This window comes from Pagrus pagrus (assembly GCF_965226575.1).
Source record: "Pagrus pagrus genome assembly, chromosome: 21".
Lineage (NCBI taxonomy): Eukaryota > Metazoa > Chordata > Actinopteri > Spariformes > Sparidae > Pagrus > Pagrus pagrus.
In genome coordinates, this window is record NC_140208.1 from 23,690,117 (window position 1) to 23,707,974 (window position 17,858).

The window sequence follows — 17,858 nt, forward strand, 5'->3', positions numbered from 1 at the left end:
ACAACCTTCTTTTAAAAAATGTGTAGTATGACCTAATTAGGTATAATGGCCTTCTCTTCATCAGTAGCTTTGCATGTGACATTTCCTCTCATTATATCCATGAGATTCCTGGAAAGGAATTCCTGAAAATTATGGGCGATACTTCTGAACTAGTATCAGAATAACTGATGCACTGGAGACACTTTCACGGCTTTAGAAGTGTTAGCTAAGTGGACCAAACAATAATTATAGAGTTATTGGTACAATAGTAGTAAAATAGTACAATATTGCGTTATACCTGCTTAGTATCAGCATATTAGCATTATGATTGTGAGAATGTTAGCATGCTCACATTAGCATTTAGCTCAAAGCACAGCCTCACAGAGCTGCTAGCATGGCTGTAGCAATGTAGTCTTGTCTACTTTTCTGTTGCTGGATACAAGTTATGTATGTAGTTTATTATTTGATTAATTTGGCTTTTTCAAGAAGCTTTACTTTACATACTGTATATACAGTATAAAAGGAGTATAAGTGACAATCAAAATCAAATGTAAGAACTAAAATTGAACACGTACAGGTGATTACTAAAATAATTTGCATAAACCTGTATTTATACACATATATATAGTATACCCAAAATAGATTTTTGTTATCTCTGCTTGATAGTGTTGCTGTCTGTTTCTTAGGTGCACAACTCATATGTTTACACACACACACACACACACGCATAAATCCCACCATCATTTGCCGGTGTGTAAATCTCCTGCTGACAGCAGCACAACAAAAAGATGAGTGTTGACACTGTTAGTATGATAATCTAAATTATTCAGAGGAAGTTTTCAAAAGGCCTGACAGGAGCAACAAAAGGATGAGAGGTAGTGCTCATCTGCTAGTCAATCACAAATATCCATGCAAATGCAGTCAACATGCTGAAGTGTACAGTGTTTCAGTGATGATGTATACTGAGAAGTTACAGTCTGTACCAAAGTAGTGCCTCTCAAGTTTGGAAGAGATACAATATTAAGGCGAACTTTATTGATCCCTGAAGGGAAATTGGTTCATTGCTGCAGTAAAGAGTCGAGGTGTTGGTACACGAGCAGAGAGGTGATAAAGGATATGAAAACCTAATAAAAAAAGGACTTGAAGGTAGCAAGGCACCGTTGTTCTGGAGATTTCCTGGTGTTCATGAGGCTGTGCATCGATGACGGCAGCTGTAGATTCATTTAGATGTGATTTTACAGGATGGCCCTGGGGAATATGCTGTAGTAATGTAATGTTTCAGTGAAACAAAACAATGTGCCGTTGGTTTGTCCCCGTCTTTCAGGTGGGAGGTCTAGCTTCAGAAAACGTTCGCTGGGCAGAGGCTGTAGAGAACTTCAAGAAACAGGAGAGGACTCTCTGTGGGGACGTCCTCCTCATCACAGCCTTCATCTCCTACCTGGGATACTTCACCAAACGCTACAGGCTCCAGCTGATGGACAACACCTGGAGGCCTTATCTCAGTCAGCTGAAGGTATGTGACCTCAAGTGGGATTCACACTACGGTTGATACCTGTCATGCACCCCCTCAATAATGTTGGTGACTACAATAACACGTTGTAGACGTCAAGAACTCACATTTGTCAACTCTGACTGCCTCTACAAGTTTTCAATTTGCTGATGCAGATTGGGATCATTGAGCATGAAGACTTTAAATTAAACTTGGGTTTTGTATTTAACTTCCAGCCATCATCTGTGCAGTTGATAATGAACAGGTCAGACTGGTCTACAAGCACAGATGGTCAGGCGGTCAGGCAGTTTTTAAACAAACCTCCAGTTTGGGCAAAGTGAAGGTTTGGATGACCAAATGAAGACGGAGTGAAATCACAACTTAAACGGTCCTTGTAAACTTACATAGGGATTTATTCTAAGAACTGGATAATGGACTCCAAAATGGTCACTTTAATGATCATTGTTGGCCAAATGCATAAGCCATAAAAGTTGCTGGGCTTTCTGTTTTACTCCAACATTGTGTGGCTACCCTGCAAGTCATGCTCACCCCATTGGCTTTACACTTGGATGATGTCACATATTCAGAAATTACTTTCTTATGCTTTCCTATCCGCTTAAGTTTTTAAAATTATAAAACCTTAATGGATAAAACATTAATACAAAGTGTACAATACAAAATGTTTTCTGGGCAGCAGGGGAGTTTAGCTGCAGTACTGTATTTGACCACTGGGACAAATGAGCAGTCACTCTCTGTGTTTTTAATTTCTTTTTTAATGATTATTTTTTGGGGACTTTTAACCTCTATTGTGACAGGACAGCTAGAAGAGTCAGACGGGGAAGGGGGTTAGAAGAGGGGCTGACATAATATGCTAATAATTTGCTGTAAGTTAATGTGTCTGAATAATTCCATGAGGGATGCGTTATGTAAATGACCAGACACGAAAATAAAATATTCATTCATTCATTCATTCATATAGCAAATGGCCACAGGTTGCAATTGAACCCAGGTTTCTGCCAAATCCAGCTCTCTTAATACATCTATGAGCTGACATGTCCAGCTGCCTGGTCAGCATTGACCTAATGCAGTATTGCATACAATACTCATGGACCTGCTGTGCAGCTGTTACAACTGGCTTATAACCTCTGACCATTGGAACAGACAGCCGGCGATATGAAAACAAAATTAAAGTAAAGTAAGTGCAAGAAAGGCTCAATGACCTTTGAGTATTATCATTTTAGTTCCAGGAATTATTCAAAACAAATACAGCCTGATCAGTACTGTGATTTAATACTTAGATGTGTCTTGTGTTGAACTGATGCTATCAATGGGTGTAAGAACACCAAACAATAAATCAAAACCATTTGCATAATTACCACCATGACTGCTGGTCAAGTATAAATCCAGCTTCATAATAGGAGACACTACTAAAGATAATTAAAATACACACTCATCAATACCATCTGTAAGGTTCCCATCCCAGTGACCCCTGACCTGGACCCTCTGACCATGCTGACGGATGACGCAGACATCGCGGCATGGCAGAACGAGGGGCTGCCTGCTGACAGGATGTCCACTGAGAACGCCACCATTCTCACTTCCTGCCAGCGCTGGCCCCTCATGGTGGACCCCCAGCTGCAAGGCATCAAGTGGATCAAAAACAAATACGGGGAAAACCTACGTGTCATCCGCATCGGACAGAGAGGGTAAGAGGCTTTACGCTGAAATGTGACTATGCTCATGTTTTGGAGGACATTCTGACAGAAGTGTTCCGCTGTTTTGCCCTGAAAGGTACTTGGACGCCATAGAGAGAGCACTGGCAGCAGGTGATGTGGTTCTGATAGAGAACTTGGAGGAAAATTTAGATCCTGTTCTTGGACCTCTCCTGGGCAGAGAAACCATTAAGAAGGGAAGGTAAGGGACACTTCTGCCTTTTACTAACTACTTAACATGTGAGTTAGCGCTGGGTATCGAACCTTACTTTTTTATACCTGCTGACAAAACAGTCTTGCCTCAAGTTCCATTGAGTTCACCTTGCGTGGCAGCTGGATTGGAGAGATCATGTGGGTTAGATGTGATGACCAGTGAGAAGCAACTGTTTGTTTGAGAACAACAATGGCGTCTCCTCCAGAGGTTAGCGTAGCTGCTATAGCATAAGTTCAGTCAGAACTGGAGTTTATTTCATTGAAAGAAGAGCAAAGAATGTCACCCATATCTTCATCACCATTTGTCATGGAAATTAATGAGTAAACATTATGAGTATTTTAAGTTTATTAATGACCTTGGAAACCACTCAAGAACTCAACCTTTCCAACAAAACAGCTGAGTTGCTATGTCCAAGATCAAGAATAAACTTTTTTGGTTCTGCCTGTGGCACTTAGTATTGAAAGCACATCATTTAGTCAATTTTCAGTTTCCTCTGACTGTATAACAGCTTAATTAAGTCAGTCGGAAAAAAAAAAAAAAACAATTAGGAGAATGAACAGGACTGTCTATTCTAATCAGAGCTCACCACATGTAGTGATGCAGTAATGGCAAAGTAGGGAAACAGCTTTGAACTCAGGTGTACAACTCAGTTTAGGCAGGCCTAGGCCAAAACCAGGCAGGCAAACAAATCCAAAAAGAGGTCAGAGAGGCCAAAAATAGGCTGGAAACACAGTAGACAGAGCTGGCAGAGAATGAGTGGAAATGGGTCCGTGTATTGTGTACTGCAGGGCTGATTGGGGGGAAGGTTGGAGGGGAAGGTCAGGTGATGGTGTACAGTTTGAAAGGGGCTTACTGCAGGGCAGGAGGGAGTGGGTGGACTTTAAATGACAGAAGAGTTAGTATGTGGCTGGGACAGAGCAGATGAGATAATGAAGATTTAGCTGGCAGAGACTTCATGTGACTTCATCACTTCAATAGTTTAGTTGTTTTTGTTGTTTTATTTGTTTGTTAAAATGTCATTTAGACACTTTGTTATTCACAATGAATATAAGGCCATTTGTTCTAAATTTGAAAGGATCAATACTGCTTGTTGTTTATGGAAATTATAATTGACTGAAAATGCATTTGAGTTCATAAATATATGCAATGCAGAATGTTGTTAGTCATTTATCTGATTGAAAAGTTCATTGTCACACTGTGGTATAATACTGATACTGGTATAATACACCTGTAAATAACAGAACATACTCAACAAACACATCAGTTGCACTTTCCCACCATGAAAGTGTTATTTAAACTAATGAAGAGACCGATGACTGCAGCTCCAGTCAAAATATTAACAGTACAACAGTTCTGGTCGATCTCTGCTTTGTAACAACTGTGAACAGCTGTTTCAGATCCAGATTCTAGACCAATACATTCAATTCAAAGGGGCTTTATTGACATGAAAGTTTTACAACAATGTTGCCAAAGCATCAAAACACAAATACATACTGTACCCACTGTATGCATCAGACAAATGAAGTAAAAAAAAATAAAGTAAACTAGCAACAACCAAGCTGTCGAGCTATGAACCAGGTTCCCATGGGTCCTTAAGAAATACTTGCAAGTTTGTGAATTTGAGTGCAAAGATCCTTGAAAGATTTAAAAATACACATGAACAGACAGGGGTCATTGAAAATTCCTGAATTTATATATTTAGTGTAAGATTTGAAATTGAAGTTCTTTTTATGTATTTTATATAATATATATATAGAGAGAGAGATTTTTATTTATTTTATTTTTATTTTTTTAAATAAAGAAAAAACACAAAACTTTTCAAATCCCCCTCCGAGTGTTTCCCTGTGGTAACACTGTTGGTGCTGCTGTCACAAGGACTTGGCGAAGTTAAAAACAACCATAAGAATCCCGATATGACCCAGAAACCCTGATCTCAGTGCAATGAAAAGATAGAATGACAGTTCTGAAGTAATTGTATTTTGAATTGTTATTGAAGTAATGACATAAACTAATGCAAGTTTTGATAAAAAAGATAGTACAAGCTTAGATACTTTATATTTCATTGGAAGAAAAATGTGTACTGTTACATATAACACATTCAGTCAGGCATATTAGATCCAGTTTGACTAAATAAACAAAGTAACATACTGACAACATTAAGATACTGTTTTCAGCCCTGTCATAATTAAATTGAGAAAGGATTGATTTACAATCGATACTGTAATTAAAGCAACTCACTGTAGCATAAGTCAGTTTGTCCTTTTCTTCATAAGAAATTGCATTATTATTTCCATATTTCCCAGGTACTCATTCAGCCACTGTGCAACTATTCTCAGTTATAAAGCAAAATGTTCCCCAAGTCCCCAGAATTTTAAGGAAATTGCAGTACTGTGGCTCTTAATCAGTTTAAGTTGATATAAAATAATGAAAGAGACGATCAGAGACTCATATACTCACTAGAGTGCCAGATGTGTAATAATCTATCACTGAAAATAGTCCACAACAAATGCTTTTCCCTCCTGCTTTAGAGATGTTTGCTAAAAGCTTCAGTGTTCAGCTGTTTCAGGAAATTACTGAGCCTTTTTTTAAAATGGATCTATTATGTACTATTACTACTACTACTGCTACTATTACATATATTTGAGCTGTTTTTCAAGTTTCATTGTGCTCAGGTTAGAGACAGGAAGTTAGAAAGTATTAAGAGACGGACTAGTGCGTTGGTTTCGATGTTTTCATGGGATTTGTTGTTGATTAAAATAAAGAACTAGATTTCCATTTACTTCCATTTATCAACTGTCAGTGATCTTTCCGGCCCTCGTTTACCCAACCAGGTACATAAAGATCGGAGACAAGGAGTGCGAGTACAACCCCAGTTTCCGACTCATCCTGCACACCAAGCTTGCCAGCCCTCATTACCAGCCGGAGCTGCAGGCCCAGTGCACCTTGATAAATTTCACGGTGACCAGAGACGGTCTGGAGGACCAGCTGCTGGCCGCGGTGGTCAGCATGGAGAGACCTGACCTGGAACAGCTGAAGGTGAGGAAGTCACAGTATCGGTACAAGTGGAGAGAAACACCACCTGATACAGCTATTTAACAACAGAGAGGCGTTTTTGACACATCGCTTTTCATCTGATGTGTCGCAGGAATGTAAAAGTGAACCTGAGCAGACATGAAAGGAGTATCTGTCACAGTCTTCGGCTGCTATCAGAGAACAAACAACTGTTCCACGTTGACTCTTTTGAGTTTCTCTCCTAACATCTCTTCTGTGCAGGTGTAATTAAAAGAAACAGTCAGAGGAGTCAGGGGCCTGAAGAAGCCTGGCGTAGCACTCTGGCTCGTCATTATCCATCTTTTTAACACGACATGTCGGCGAGAAAACATCGCCTGTCTTTAAACATCACAAGAGGCTGCAGGTCCGGGCTCTTTGATTCTAAAACAATCAGCTGGCGCCTTTGATTAACGGCAAACTAAGTGGATGTGTGATAATTATGGGGCTTTGGGTCCCTCACTTAGGGAGATTGGGACGCTGCACGGCTATGTGTGCATGTGTGTGTCTGTGTGTGCGTGCGTGTCTCAATCTATCACCGTATGCTCACGGTGCCTGTGTGCTCACATGACATACATAGTACTGAGAAAATTAGATTACCATCTTAAAAAGTGCATTGAGTAGTGTTTTTGAATTAAATGTACATTCATATTCATTTTTAATTAGTATTACAATTTTTTGACTGTTTTCCAAATTTTGGTAAACGGTTAATAATAACACATTTATTTTATATAGCACTTTTCAGGGTACAGAAAGACACTTAACAGTTAACAGTTTTTGTTGAATGAAAGGTTCCCTGTGGAGTTTTAAACTTGTGCTAGCACAGAGGTGTCAGAGTGTGTCCCCCCTTTAGTTAATCTCATACGTGTACAGATGACACATGCATGCCGATATCTGAAACGATAAACATTCCTGCCAATGATTTTGATTTCACACTATTCCACTGAACTGCAAGTGGAGGTGACACACAGCAATCCACCAACAAAGACAGACAAGATGAAGACAGCTAGCTGGAAAACATGGATGTAAACAGTTTTAGATTTAAAATTTGTTAAAAATTGGTTTTGCGAATGATTCATATGGAAGGAAATCCATTCATTGCATAGTCCCTTTAATTTGACTCCTGTAAAAACATTGGCACCAACATTTTTGCATGTCCAAGTAAGGGATATCTGCATATTGCTCCAAGGAAACAATTACTATTGCAACAATTTATGTTGAATACAGAACTTGATTTGCTGCTGAGCCCTGAGTATGTGCCGTGTGAAACCATCACTCCAATACCGTACAATCTCAACCATGTATGCTTTGAACTTTTAGCTTAAAATCTCAACATACCTTTGTATTTTTGTGCTGTTGAAGCAGCTATAATAGATCTTTTATAATAATATATTAACTGTCACTATGAAAAAAATGTGCGAACGTTAAAGGCCCTACAGATAATAATCACCTGTATCTGCAGCTCCACTTGGCTTTACAGAGCTTTACAGCGAGTTTCAGCTCATCGTTTAGGTGTCTAAACCACAACTTTACTGTTTTAGTTCACTCTCAGCACTCTCTAGTGTCGTATTCAGACACAGACACAGGTAGCAGCTATCTGGTGAGCATAGTGCAGTATATAGCTGCTAATGAGCCAAAACAGAGCTAAAAGAGAGTGAATGTTTGCTGAGCAGAGACATGCCTCCAAATGATGTGTTAGTTTTCTGCTACAACTGCTGAATGTGTAAATCAGCAACTCTTTGCTTTAACTTCACCATAGCAATTGAAAAAGTGGTGATATATCAATGTTGTTCTCCAAATGTTTTTTCCACTGCTGCCAAGTTGCCCCCAACAAATCAGTTATCGTAGATATAAATATTTTGCAAGTGATGTGTAATCACAGTAGAAAAGAGACATTCAGATGCTTCCAATTAAAGGAAAAAATCCCACATAAGGTTGTTGCCTGAGGGAATTACCCACAGTTCATAGCAATTTTTGAACATGGTAGGAGCAACTACAAGGAAAAATAAGTTTAAGTGTATGATGCTGTTTTATCATACATGAGTAAATGCATTACTTTAAGGCAAAAGCCTGGAGGACACAGTTCCTTAAGTGATTTGAAAAAGTGTTTCACACCAAAACGCCAAGAAGAAAGTATAAAATGTAAAAAAGAGTCACAAAAACATGCGTAACATGTTTGGGTGTTGTCAAGGTACCGTGATGTTTCGCATTCATCCCATTCGTATGTTTATCACTTCAAACTGCTGCAGCCTCTCACACCAAAGCACTTAACACAACCAAGTCTGTGAAGGTTCAGGGCTCAGGCATTTGAGGGGAAATAGAGTACTGTAGTGATGAGTCGAAAGTAGCACTTCTGGTTCAAGTCTTTGGGTTTGTTTATTTGGTTTTCAGTTAACTGTCTGAAATAAGATGTGTGGTTAGTGTGGCTGAAGATATTCAAACGTTTTGTTCTACGACATAAAACACATCATCAAATGTCCCTAGTTTAGTTATAAAGCTCTTCTGTGTGTTAAACACGGAGACTCATCTACTCACTAGTCCGTCTTTACAGGCCCACTTTAGTTACAAGCTGTTCTAACTCTGACTTTACAATTTGTACATTGATAGTTTATAGAAAACCTGGATAGTAATTGTGTAGTAAGACACTTAGTGGTGGTGACGTTTAACATTAGCTTTTTACTGCTAGAGATTTAATTTAGGCTTCAAAGATCACAAACTGGTGAAGATCTGCTGAACAAAGCGTGTCAGTATCATAAACTTGTTTGCCACAGAGATTATTTTCTACAATAATCCAATTCAATAATCCCATAGGCTTTTTGTAGAGGGAACCAGGGCAGGTTAGCCTATAAAAATACGTCATCACTACACCACTCTATAGGGACTGGACCATTGTTTTATCTGGTTATAATTATGGTGGTGGACAAGAGTGCTGTCTAACACGTTGCTAGGAAGTCCTCCACACTGTGGATGTTCATCTGGGTTGAGCTCAGGTGGCGGTGAAGGCCGTATCATGCTATTCACACCGTTTTCCCACTCATCAAACCCTTCAGTGAGCCTTTGTGCAATGTAAGAGAGCATCTGCATTTGTTCTCCACTCTTTTATTCATGGCTTTTCTTTAATTTGTCAACCATCTGCATTTATTGAGGAACTCTCTGTAGTTCAGCTCCATTTGAAGCTGATGAATTGTCCCTTCATGATTAAGCAGTTGGTATGATTAAGTAGCTACTTTATATACTGTGTACAGACAAAACACCAGTGAATGGCCACATATTAAAGGTGAAAGCAGCAATGATTTATTTTTTTGGCAACATACCAACCTAAAACACATTTACAAGTCTAGTATTCATCCTCTTTTTTTTCTCTAATCTCTTAGCCTATTTAGTTTTCCAGCTTTCTTTTAGTCTTAGTCTCTACCAACTCTGTCCATCTGTGTCTGTCTGCTGTTTGATGCTGAGCAGGTAGTGCACAGTGAGTTTATTTAAGCATTTTCACTGAAAACAGGGGCCTGCTCCTGCTGTCAACCATGCTGACGAGCGGTGAGAGAACCAAAACAGTGAGGTTATGGGCTGCACAACAAAAACAAGTCAGTTGAAAGACATTAAAATGCTCAGTAGAGCTAAGGGGACTGCAGAGTCTGGGGCTAAATACAAATAGTTTGTCACTATGCAAGACCCTTTTCTCATTACACATTTATTCTATTCATTGTTAATTAATAAAAATAATCTGCAGAAACTGTAGTAAAACATGCACAGGTTATTACAAGAAACAGTGTATACCAACAATACTACTGCTGTTAAACCAAAACTACTACCTGCTTTGGTTATGATTGAATACCCACCCAACAAATAAACAGAACATCCAACGGCTTTCATGAACTGCTAAGTTTGAAGTATCAACATCCTAAATGATGATAGACGGTAGCAAAAGATAAAGTATTTTTTTATTTGAATGTCATGGATTGTTAGTCTGTTGCCATGAAGAATCACCCACAAAGACAATAATCCAATAATCCTAAATCAAAAAATCACATTAACTTTTGAAGCACTAACAATTTAGCTTTGTGTCTCAGTCACCCTGGGTACTGTTCCTGAGACACTCTTTCATTTATCATCGAGCTCCAGGAATTGTGTAATTGTGTCTTGATGCTATCCTCAAGGGAGTTTCATCTTTTTCTTATCACTTTGGCAGGCTCATTTATGTTCACACATCCACATCCACCTCTCCCAAATCAAAGGAGACGCAGATAGGAGACACTTTAAGGTGCATTTTCCTTTTTAATGTAAATGACTGTCTTTGTTGTGTGGACTTTGGACCCTCTACAATGAGCAGGGGAGAGCCGTTGTTCTACTCGGCTGATAAGCGTCGGCGTCAGCAGCTGTAGCTTTAAGCTGTCATCGCTGGTCAGAGTTAATGGCCGGCTCTGTACACTATGTACAATACAGCATGTTCCTGGCAGCTGTACAGCCGACTTTTGAGGAGTAATGAGCAGCAGATAGTAACGATACCCACAGTATGATCCACGGTGTGAATGTAAATGTTCGTAATTAAGTCAAAATTCACTTGATCAAAGCCCCAGTGCCTAATGATGCCTCGCACTCGTCTCATCGACAATCTGCTCTTTTCATGTCAGCTGTTTGAAATGGATTGGCCAGTGGCGCTACTGTACCACGGCAATTAGACAACACATTGACACACTTCCACTGTTCCTTAAATGCGGCTCTTGTTAGTCGAGGGGGAAAGGGAAACTCATGAAATCCCTCTCCATTCAGAATATGTTTGGCTGACGGCAGTCTCTCAGAGATCAGAGCGCAAGATAATGTGGGAACTCTGTTAACGGGTCAGGCGGATTTACTCCAACACAATCCTATTTGCATTTTGATGGTTTTCTGGAGGTGTCCTTGTTTGCGTTGGGCCTCTGTAGGCAGCGCTTTATTCAGACCTGTAGGCTTTCATCCATGGACAAATCAGCATTTTTAATAAACAGGGGGGAAAAAAGCCAAAATGCCATAGTTATTTTAAGCCTGATGTCCCCTCAGCAAAATCCAATGGAGAAGAAGTGAAATGTGATTTAATGAAGCTAGTTTAATTAGCATTTCACTGAGATCGGAGGGTGAGGGGGAAAAAAACAAGATCTGGAACTCACTTATCATTTTAATTAACACTGAAAGTTGAAGGTGGGCGGTGGAGGGGGGCTGTGTACACTCCCAGAACCCTCCTATCAAAACACGGCCCATAGAATGAAGTGCTGAATGGCTTTTTTGTTGTCAGTAAACAACCCGGACTGATAACAATCATCAGACTGATAGCAGAGTGCAAATTGGGTGTACCTGTTTGTATTCTCTGAACGACTCGGTGCCATTATACCTTTAATGAGGTTAGCGTTGCCACTGAGCCGTAAGATGACTACCGGGTGAAAGAGCTCTCATTTAACCGAGCCAAAGACGGGCTAAGGAGCTTAAAATGTCAAGTTGCCTTTTTGGAGGGAGCACACGGGGATCAGACTGCAACCTTTTACCACAATAACTACCTCTGCTGCTCCTCCCTCTGCGCATATGAGCATGTGTACATCTCATCTGTGTGTGTTTGCTCCGACACGCCGTTAATGAGAACTAAAATGTTCCACTTCCCAAATTACCTTAACAGGGCTGCTCCGTGGCACTCAGTAATCATTTGCCTAAAAAATGATAGATTTAATATCTCATTTTAATCCCAATTAGGGTGTTCTGCTGACTGGTTAATTGTTTGTTTTTCCCAAGCAAGGGTAATTACAAGAACATTGTGCCAGAGGAAAGCTAATCGTTAAAAACTGACTCATTACTGGATCCAGTTGGGAATGTTTTAGTGTGGATAGCTTTTCCCCTCAAGAGCTCTCAGTCTGTGCAAGTAGAAGGTCACAGTTGACTCACACAGTCCTCGGCTAAATGTCCACCACTCAAAACCATTCTCTTCCTTTTCTCTTCACGTGTCAGGTCTTTTCTTAAAATGCCACGAATCACATCATTTTCTTTCAGTTTTGGCAGGGGGGAACTTTCCAACTACAGAGTGAGTAATAACGTCAAACTCAGAGCATGTAAGATTTAACAAGGCAGAGGCTCAATTAGTTTTAACAATGGTGTAAAATACCTCTCATCACCGCAATAGGAAATACTGTCATAAAGAGAGCAATTAAGCAGTGTGATCCCTTAAACTATCTGCTCCCCCGGCGCGATCTGAGCTAAGTATGTCTTTTGTCATGGGAACATTATGCCTCAGGGAGGAGGAACAGCTCCGCCCCCACTGCCACCAGCAGCTTTCCCAGCTCCCCCGGTGGTTACACGGGGGCAGAAACAAGCAGCGCCAGAAACATATAACCACCGTCTGTCAGGGATCACGCCGCTCAAAAAACCCTCAGCTATTATCAGTCACCGACAACACTGGAGTAGGCTAATCTCACAACAGCCCGCCCTCCCGTAATTACAACAATTCAAAGGTCAAAGAGGCTTCTATTAAGGGAAACTTCAATAAAGCAAAGTCATTATCGAGCAGAAACAAGGAGCTACAACAGACTCTAATGAAGGACAAAGCAGGATGAAGCAATAAAGAGAAGTAACCGTGCCCCGTCGACTTTGTTCTCCCAACGCCGCTCAAACCAAAGGCTTTGAACCAGTGAAAGTTTCTCTAAGACGCTTGTTTTTTTTTTTCAGCTAGAACAAAGACAAAAAAAAGTGTTTGAGTTCAAGCTTTATTAGAGGACGGGGTGCTCTAATCCGTATGGTAAGGTGTGAGTAAAACCCATTATTGCTGAGCCGTGTGTGTGCATATTCTGCCTGTATCAGTTCATAATTGAATTCATAATGTGTCAGATGAATCATAGAAAAGTGTGTGAAAGAAAATGTGTGTGTGTGTGTGTGTGTGTGGTTCACCATCAAAGCTCCTTCCCTTCTTGCTGGAATCGACAGCCTCATCACATCTAGGGTTAGGTCGCCCGGTAGAGGTTTGATGTTGGCAACCAGAAGGAAGCTGGCTAATCCAGCCCAGAGCGCTCCCTTCATGGGTCCGGATAGCCAACGCAGAGCATATCGATTAGTTCTGCCTTTGAGGTGCCCTTCAGTATTCATGTCCTCTTATTGACCCACACCTTCACCATCTCCCACCGCCTCACATTACGACGCGGCCAGAAAAGAACCTGACAGCGAACACATGGTGTATCTGAGATCCTTGTTGTTAATATGAATTCATCAGATTATGTGGAATCTGTCAAATGGAAGTTTTTGTGTTTTTATTAGTCTGACCTGACCAAGCAGCAAAATGGCTTCAAGATCACTCTGAAGACGCTGGAGGACAACCTGCTGTCCCGTCTGTCCTCTGCCTCAGGGAACTTCCTGGGTGACACAGAGCTGGTGGAAAACCTGGAGACGACTAAACGCACTGCCGCCGAGATCGAAGAAAAGGTCCTGTTCTTTTTTGTCTTTACAGCTCCTTTTATTGTTGTATCATTTCTGCTCCTATCGACACTTTAGATTGTAAATCTTTTACATTCCTGAGTATTTACATTATGGGGTGCAATAATGTTGTTACTGGTTAACAGGATAAGAAAACATGGGAAAATAAACCCAGTCCACTGATCACACCTTTTTATACATAAATTAAAGTAGTTGCTGTGTATACGGGCTGTGAAATTAAACACTCCCTGTATGGGCTTTAAAGTGAAGCAGTCCTCCCTGACCTGTTATTACCAAGAAAATATTAGGTAAACAGTTATTACAGTATAACTACACAGTATAGTCTATCAACAAAATAAATACTATCAAACAGAAAACAAAATGCTCTGACAGAATCAAAATATAGACGGTGAGTAGAATGTAAAGCAATACTTTTGTTCAGAAAACATCAGGGGCTTTGATCAGCCCTGTTATTTATTTCCAATGCTGTTCTGAAAATGACACATTTATGCCTATTTGCTCTCATGGTTGTGACTCGTGTACGATAATTTTCCCCAAAATACGATAATTTTACGCCTCTGGTATAATAATTTAATATTACCATCTGGCAACGCATGATACCCCCCTTCAAACAGCATAGATAGGCAGCAGGTCATTCAGGCTGTGACAGTATTTTCATTTTCAGGTTTGTGAAAGTCAATTCATCATATTCATATTAATGTTTATGATAATTATTTTACTAAGTGAAAGTGTCACGTATACTGAAGTAATTGTAAAAGGAGGCTGAGACTGCGTATGAATTATCATATGCAGTAAAAGACTCTCTTATAACTGTATGAGCTTCTACTTGAAGCGTGTGTGACCTTCTAACTGAACTCCTTTTCACAAGTTGAAAGGAAAAACACAAAATAATTAACACTCATTTTTCCTTTGTCTTATTTTGTAAGTGCAAACCATAATCAAAGTAGTTTGATTGAGTACAAACGATTTTCAAGTGGCGGGGGGCATCTTCTATGCTAATTTAGAGTTCACCTTCAGACTCCATCATGCTGGCTGCTGCTCTGCATCTGTTTTGTACTGATATCACCAGATATCACCTCCACGACAAACATCACGGCACTTTTTTACAGTGTAAATTATTTCAAGGTTCCTCCTAAACTCAAAATATTAACTCCCCCTTTTTTTTTTACACCTACTTGAAGGTACCCAGTAAGTATTTCATTGGTCATCCGTATGTACAGAATACACAGTATTTTACAGTAATCTGAAGTATTGCAGTATTTCCTGCTCTCTTACTAATTTTTTTACACTTTTTTCCTACAGCAAATAAGATCATGTCACCTTAGAGGAGAATGATGTTTCTGATACTTCAGAGCACTCCTGAGGAAGTACTGTATGATGATGTGAGACATTCTGTCAGCGAGGAGATGAGCGCTGCCTTTGCAGATGTTCATTCTTAAGCATAATTGCGCAGGCATTTGCTACTAAAAAAAAAAGGCACATAATTGTCGTGTTCCACGCAGTGCGAGAACATTTTGGCTGGAACCGTGAAATTGGAATAGCTCTGCTCTTCACTGGAGGGTGTTTTATTAGATGGTGCACAATTTCATCATTAGCTGATTGATGAATCCTGAGTGTGTGCATATCTGTGCCGATGCGTGCTTGTGTCTATGAATGTGGTTTCATTTGTGTTTGCTCTGTCTTTACTGTAGGTAAAAGAAGCCAAGGTGACAGAGGCAAAAATCAATGAGGCTCGGGAGCACTACCGACCAGCAGCGGCACGGGCTTCCTTATTGTACTTCATAATGAACGACCTCAATAAAATCCACCCCATGTACCAGTTCTCTCTCAAGGTAGACTGTCTATTGACACGTCATGTTTCCTCCCTGCCTCTCGGGCCCTCAGTGAGACCCCTCTTTACACTCATTCCTCTGTTCCTCCCCTCCTTCTTCCATTTGCTCACCATGTTTTATGCTCTTTGCCCTGCTTTTATTGTGTTTGTGGCTCCCTAATGTGGTTATGTAGAGCGTAATGTCTTTCATATTGTCAGCCAGCGAGCGCTGAGAGGAGGCAGTCTGAGATATGGTTTGCAATCACTCCCGACTCCGCAGGTAGCTGCCCTGGCCCAAGTTATTTTCCCAACATAATCAAATGAAAACACATTCAGAGAATATATACCTTTGACCTTGTGAATGAAATGAAATACGTTATAATATGTGTTCTTCACGCAAGGGTAGACACAGAAGTGACTCTGCTAAACGGGCAGAAATGACACGGAGGAGAGCTGAAGATAATGACCATTAGCTACATTTAAATTTACAAACACTCCAACTAATACTGATTCAAAAAATTGCTGACTACAGTCTGCACCTGTGGTTTGATGTTATGTGTTCAGTCCACTCATACTCTGCTTTGTATGTTCAACAAATAGATTTGAGCTGAAAATGGTCACAACAAGTTGAACCTTATAAATCATTTCAGTGGCAACTTTTAACTACAGTTTCTCTGTTAACAGCCTATTTGAAGAGCTTCTTTATACTGTAGATACTCACACTATTCATCAGCAACAGCCAGAGTTTGAAGGACAAGGCTGGCATTATTCTATTCTTTGCTTTTTGTTAACACGTCCAGTGAAAAGATCAAAACCAACAACATGTTCATCTTTCTGTCAATACTGTCTGACTTCCTTACGCTGCCACCTAGCTCATTGACCAAAGGTTTTCACTAAAGTTGTAAATCCTTTAAGCTGCACATAAATGTTTTTATATCAACAATGGGTCAAATGCGCACTGTGAAAGAGCTCACTAATAATGACTCACAGCCAAGTGAGGAACCCAAACCTGCAGATCTCTGCAGCTCGGCACAGGGTGCTGGCCTCTTTGAGCTCATTGTTTTGGCTTTCCAGTGAACAGCTTCACTCTTTTGATTCACTCTCACAGCACTTACTGTATCAACCAGTTTTCAGTGATAAACCCAGTGATAGAATGTAACTAAGTACATTTACTTAAGTGCTGCACTGAAGCACAATTTTAAGATACTTGAGTATTTCCATTTTTTGCTACTATGTACTTCCATTCCACTACATTTTGGAGGCAAATATTGTACTTTTACTCCACTACATTTATTTAGTAACTTTAGTTAGTAGTTAGTCACTTAGAGCCAAAGTAATGCATTTTTAAATCAGTTTATTTTATTGGCAATCGGATAAAAAAAAAAAACTGATTCCAGTAATCAGAAATTTTGAATTGCTGAATATTCGCTGCAATTATCAGCCAGGTCGATAAGCAGATGATCCATAGTATACAATATATACATTCATGTAAAATGTAATATACTTTTACTTGTACTTTTGATAGTTAAGTATATTTATTGCCAGAAAATTACTTTAACTATAAGTACATTTAATATCATACTTTAAGACTTTTACCCAAGTTCTACTCATAAGGGTGACTTTTACCAAGTAATATTTTAACACAATATCTTTACTTTTACTCAAGCATGACCTTTGAGTACTTTTATAACACTGGATAAACCCACTGTGCAATACCTGCTCAACACCAAACAGCATACTAGCTGGTGGAGCCCAAAACAGAGCTAAATAGTTTGCTAACCTGTTCACCATATAAACTATAAAATGACAGCTTGCTCTGCTGTCCCAAGGCGGACATAAAAGTCAATTCATACGGGTCACAAAAATATACAGTTACATTTTTTAAAGGTCCAATATGTAAGAATTGACTGTTTGATCCATTCTGCTACAAACAAATTGGAGGCAGCATATCAGCTGCTGTTAGCTAGTTAGCTCTGTTAGCCATGACACACCTGTGAGGAATGCTTCGCAGAGATCGATGCCGAAATGGGCACCAAAACCGGGGGCCGGGAAAGCAGGCAGGGGAATACGGTAGCTTACCACAGAGATTCACAGCTGATAAGAGGGGTTAGCTGATAAGCATGCTACCTTCAGTAGATATCTCCGCTCTACATGGATATTGAG

General features: G+C 39.9%; 1 protein-coding gene across 4 annotated transcripts in view; it reads left to right on the top strand.

Moving 5' to 3' along the window:
• Window positions 1–17,858, top strand: part of dnah9 (dynein, axonemal, heavy chain 9) — a 194,386-nt gene that overhangs the window by 125,646 nt on the left and 50,882 nt on the right. For all 4 annotated transcript variants that reach the window (XM_084343186.1, XM_084343187.1, XM_084343188.1 and 1 more), the window contains 6 exons: window positions 1,304–1,492; window positions 2,939–3,174; window positions 3,260–3,382; window positions 6,226–6,430; window positions 13,709–13,873; window positions 15,577–15,717. In XM_084343186.1, coding sequence (XP_084199312.1) covers window positions 1,304–1,492; window positions 2,939–3,174; window positions 3,260–3,382; window positions 6,226–6,430; window positions 13,709–13,873; window positions 15,577–15,717 — 1,059 coding nt within the window. The remainder of the gene's footprint in view (window positions 1–1,303; window positions 1,493–2,938; window positions 3,175–3,259; window positions 3,383–6,225; window positions 6,431–13,708; window positions 13,874–15,576; window positions 15,718–17,858) is intronic.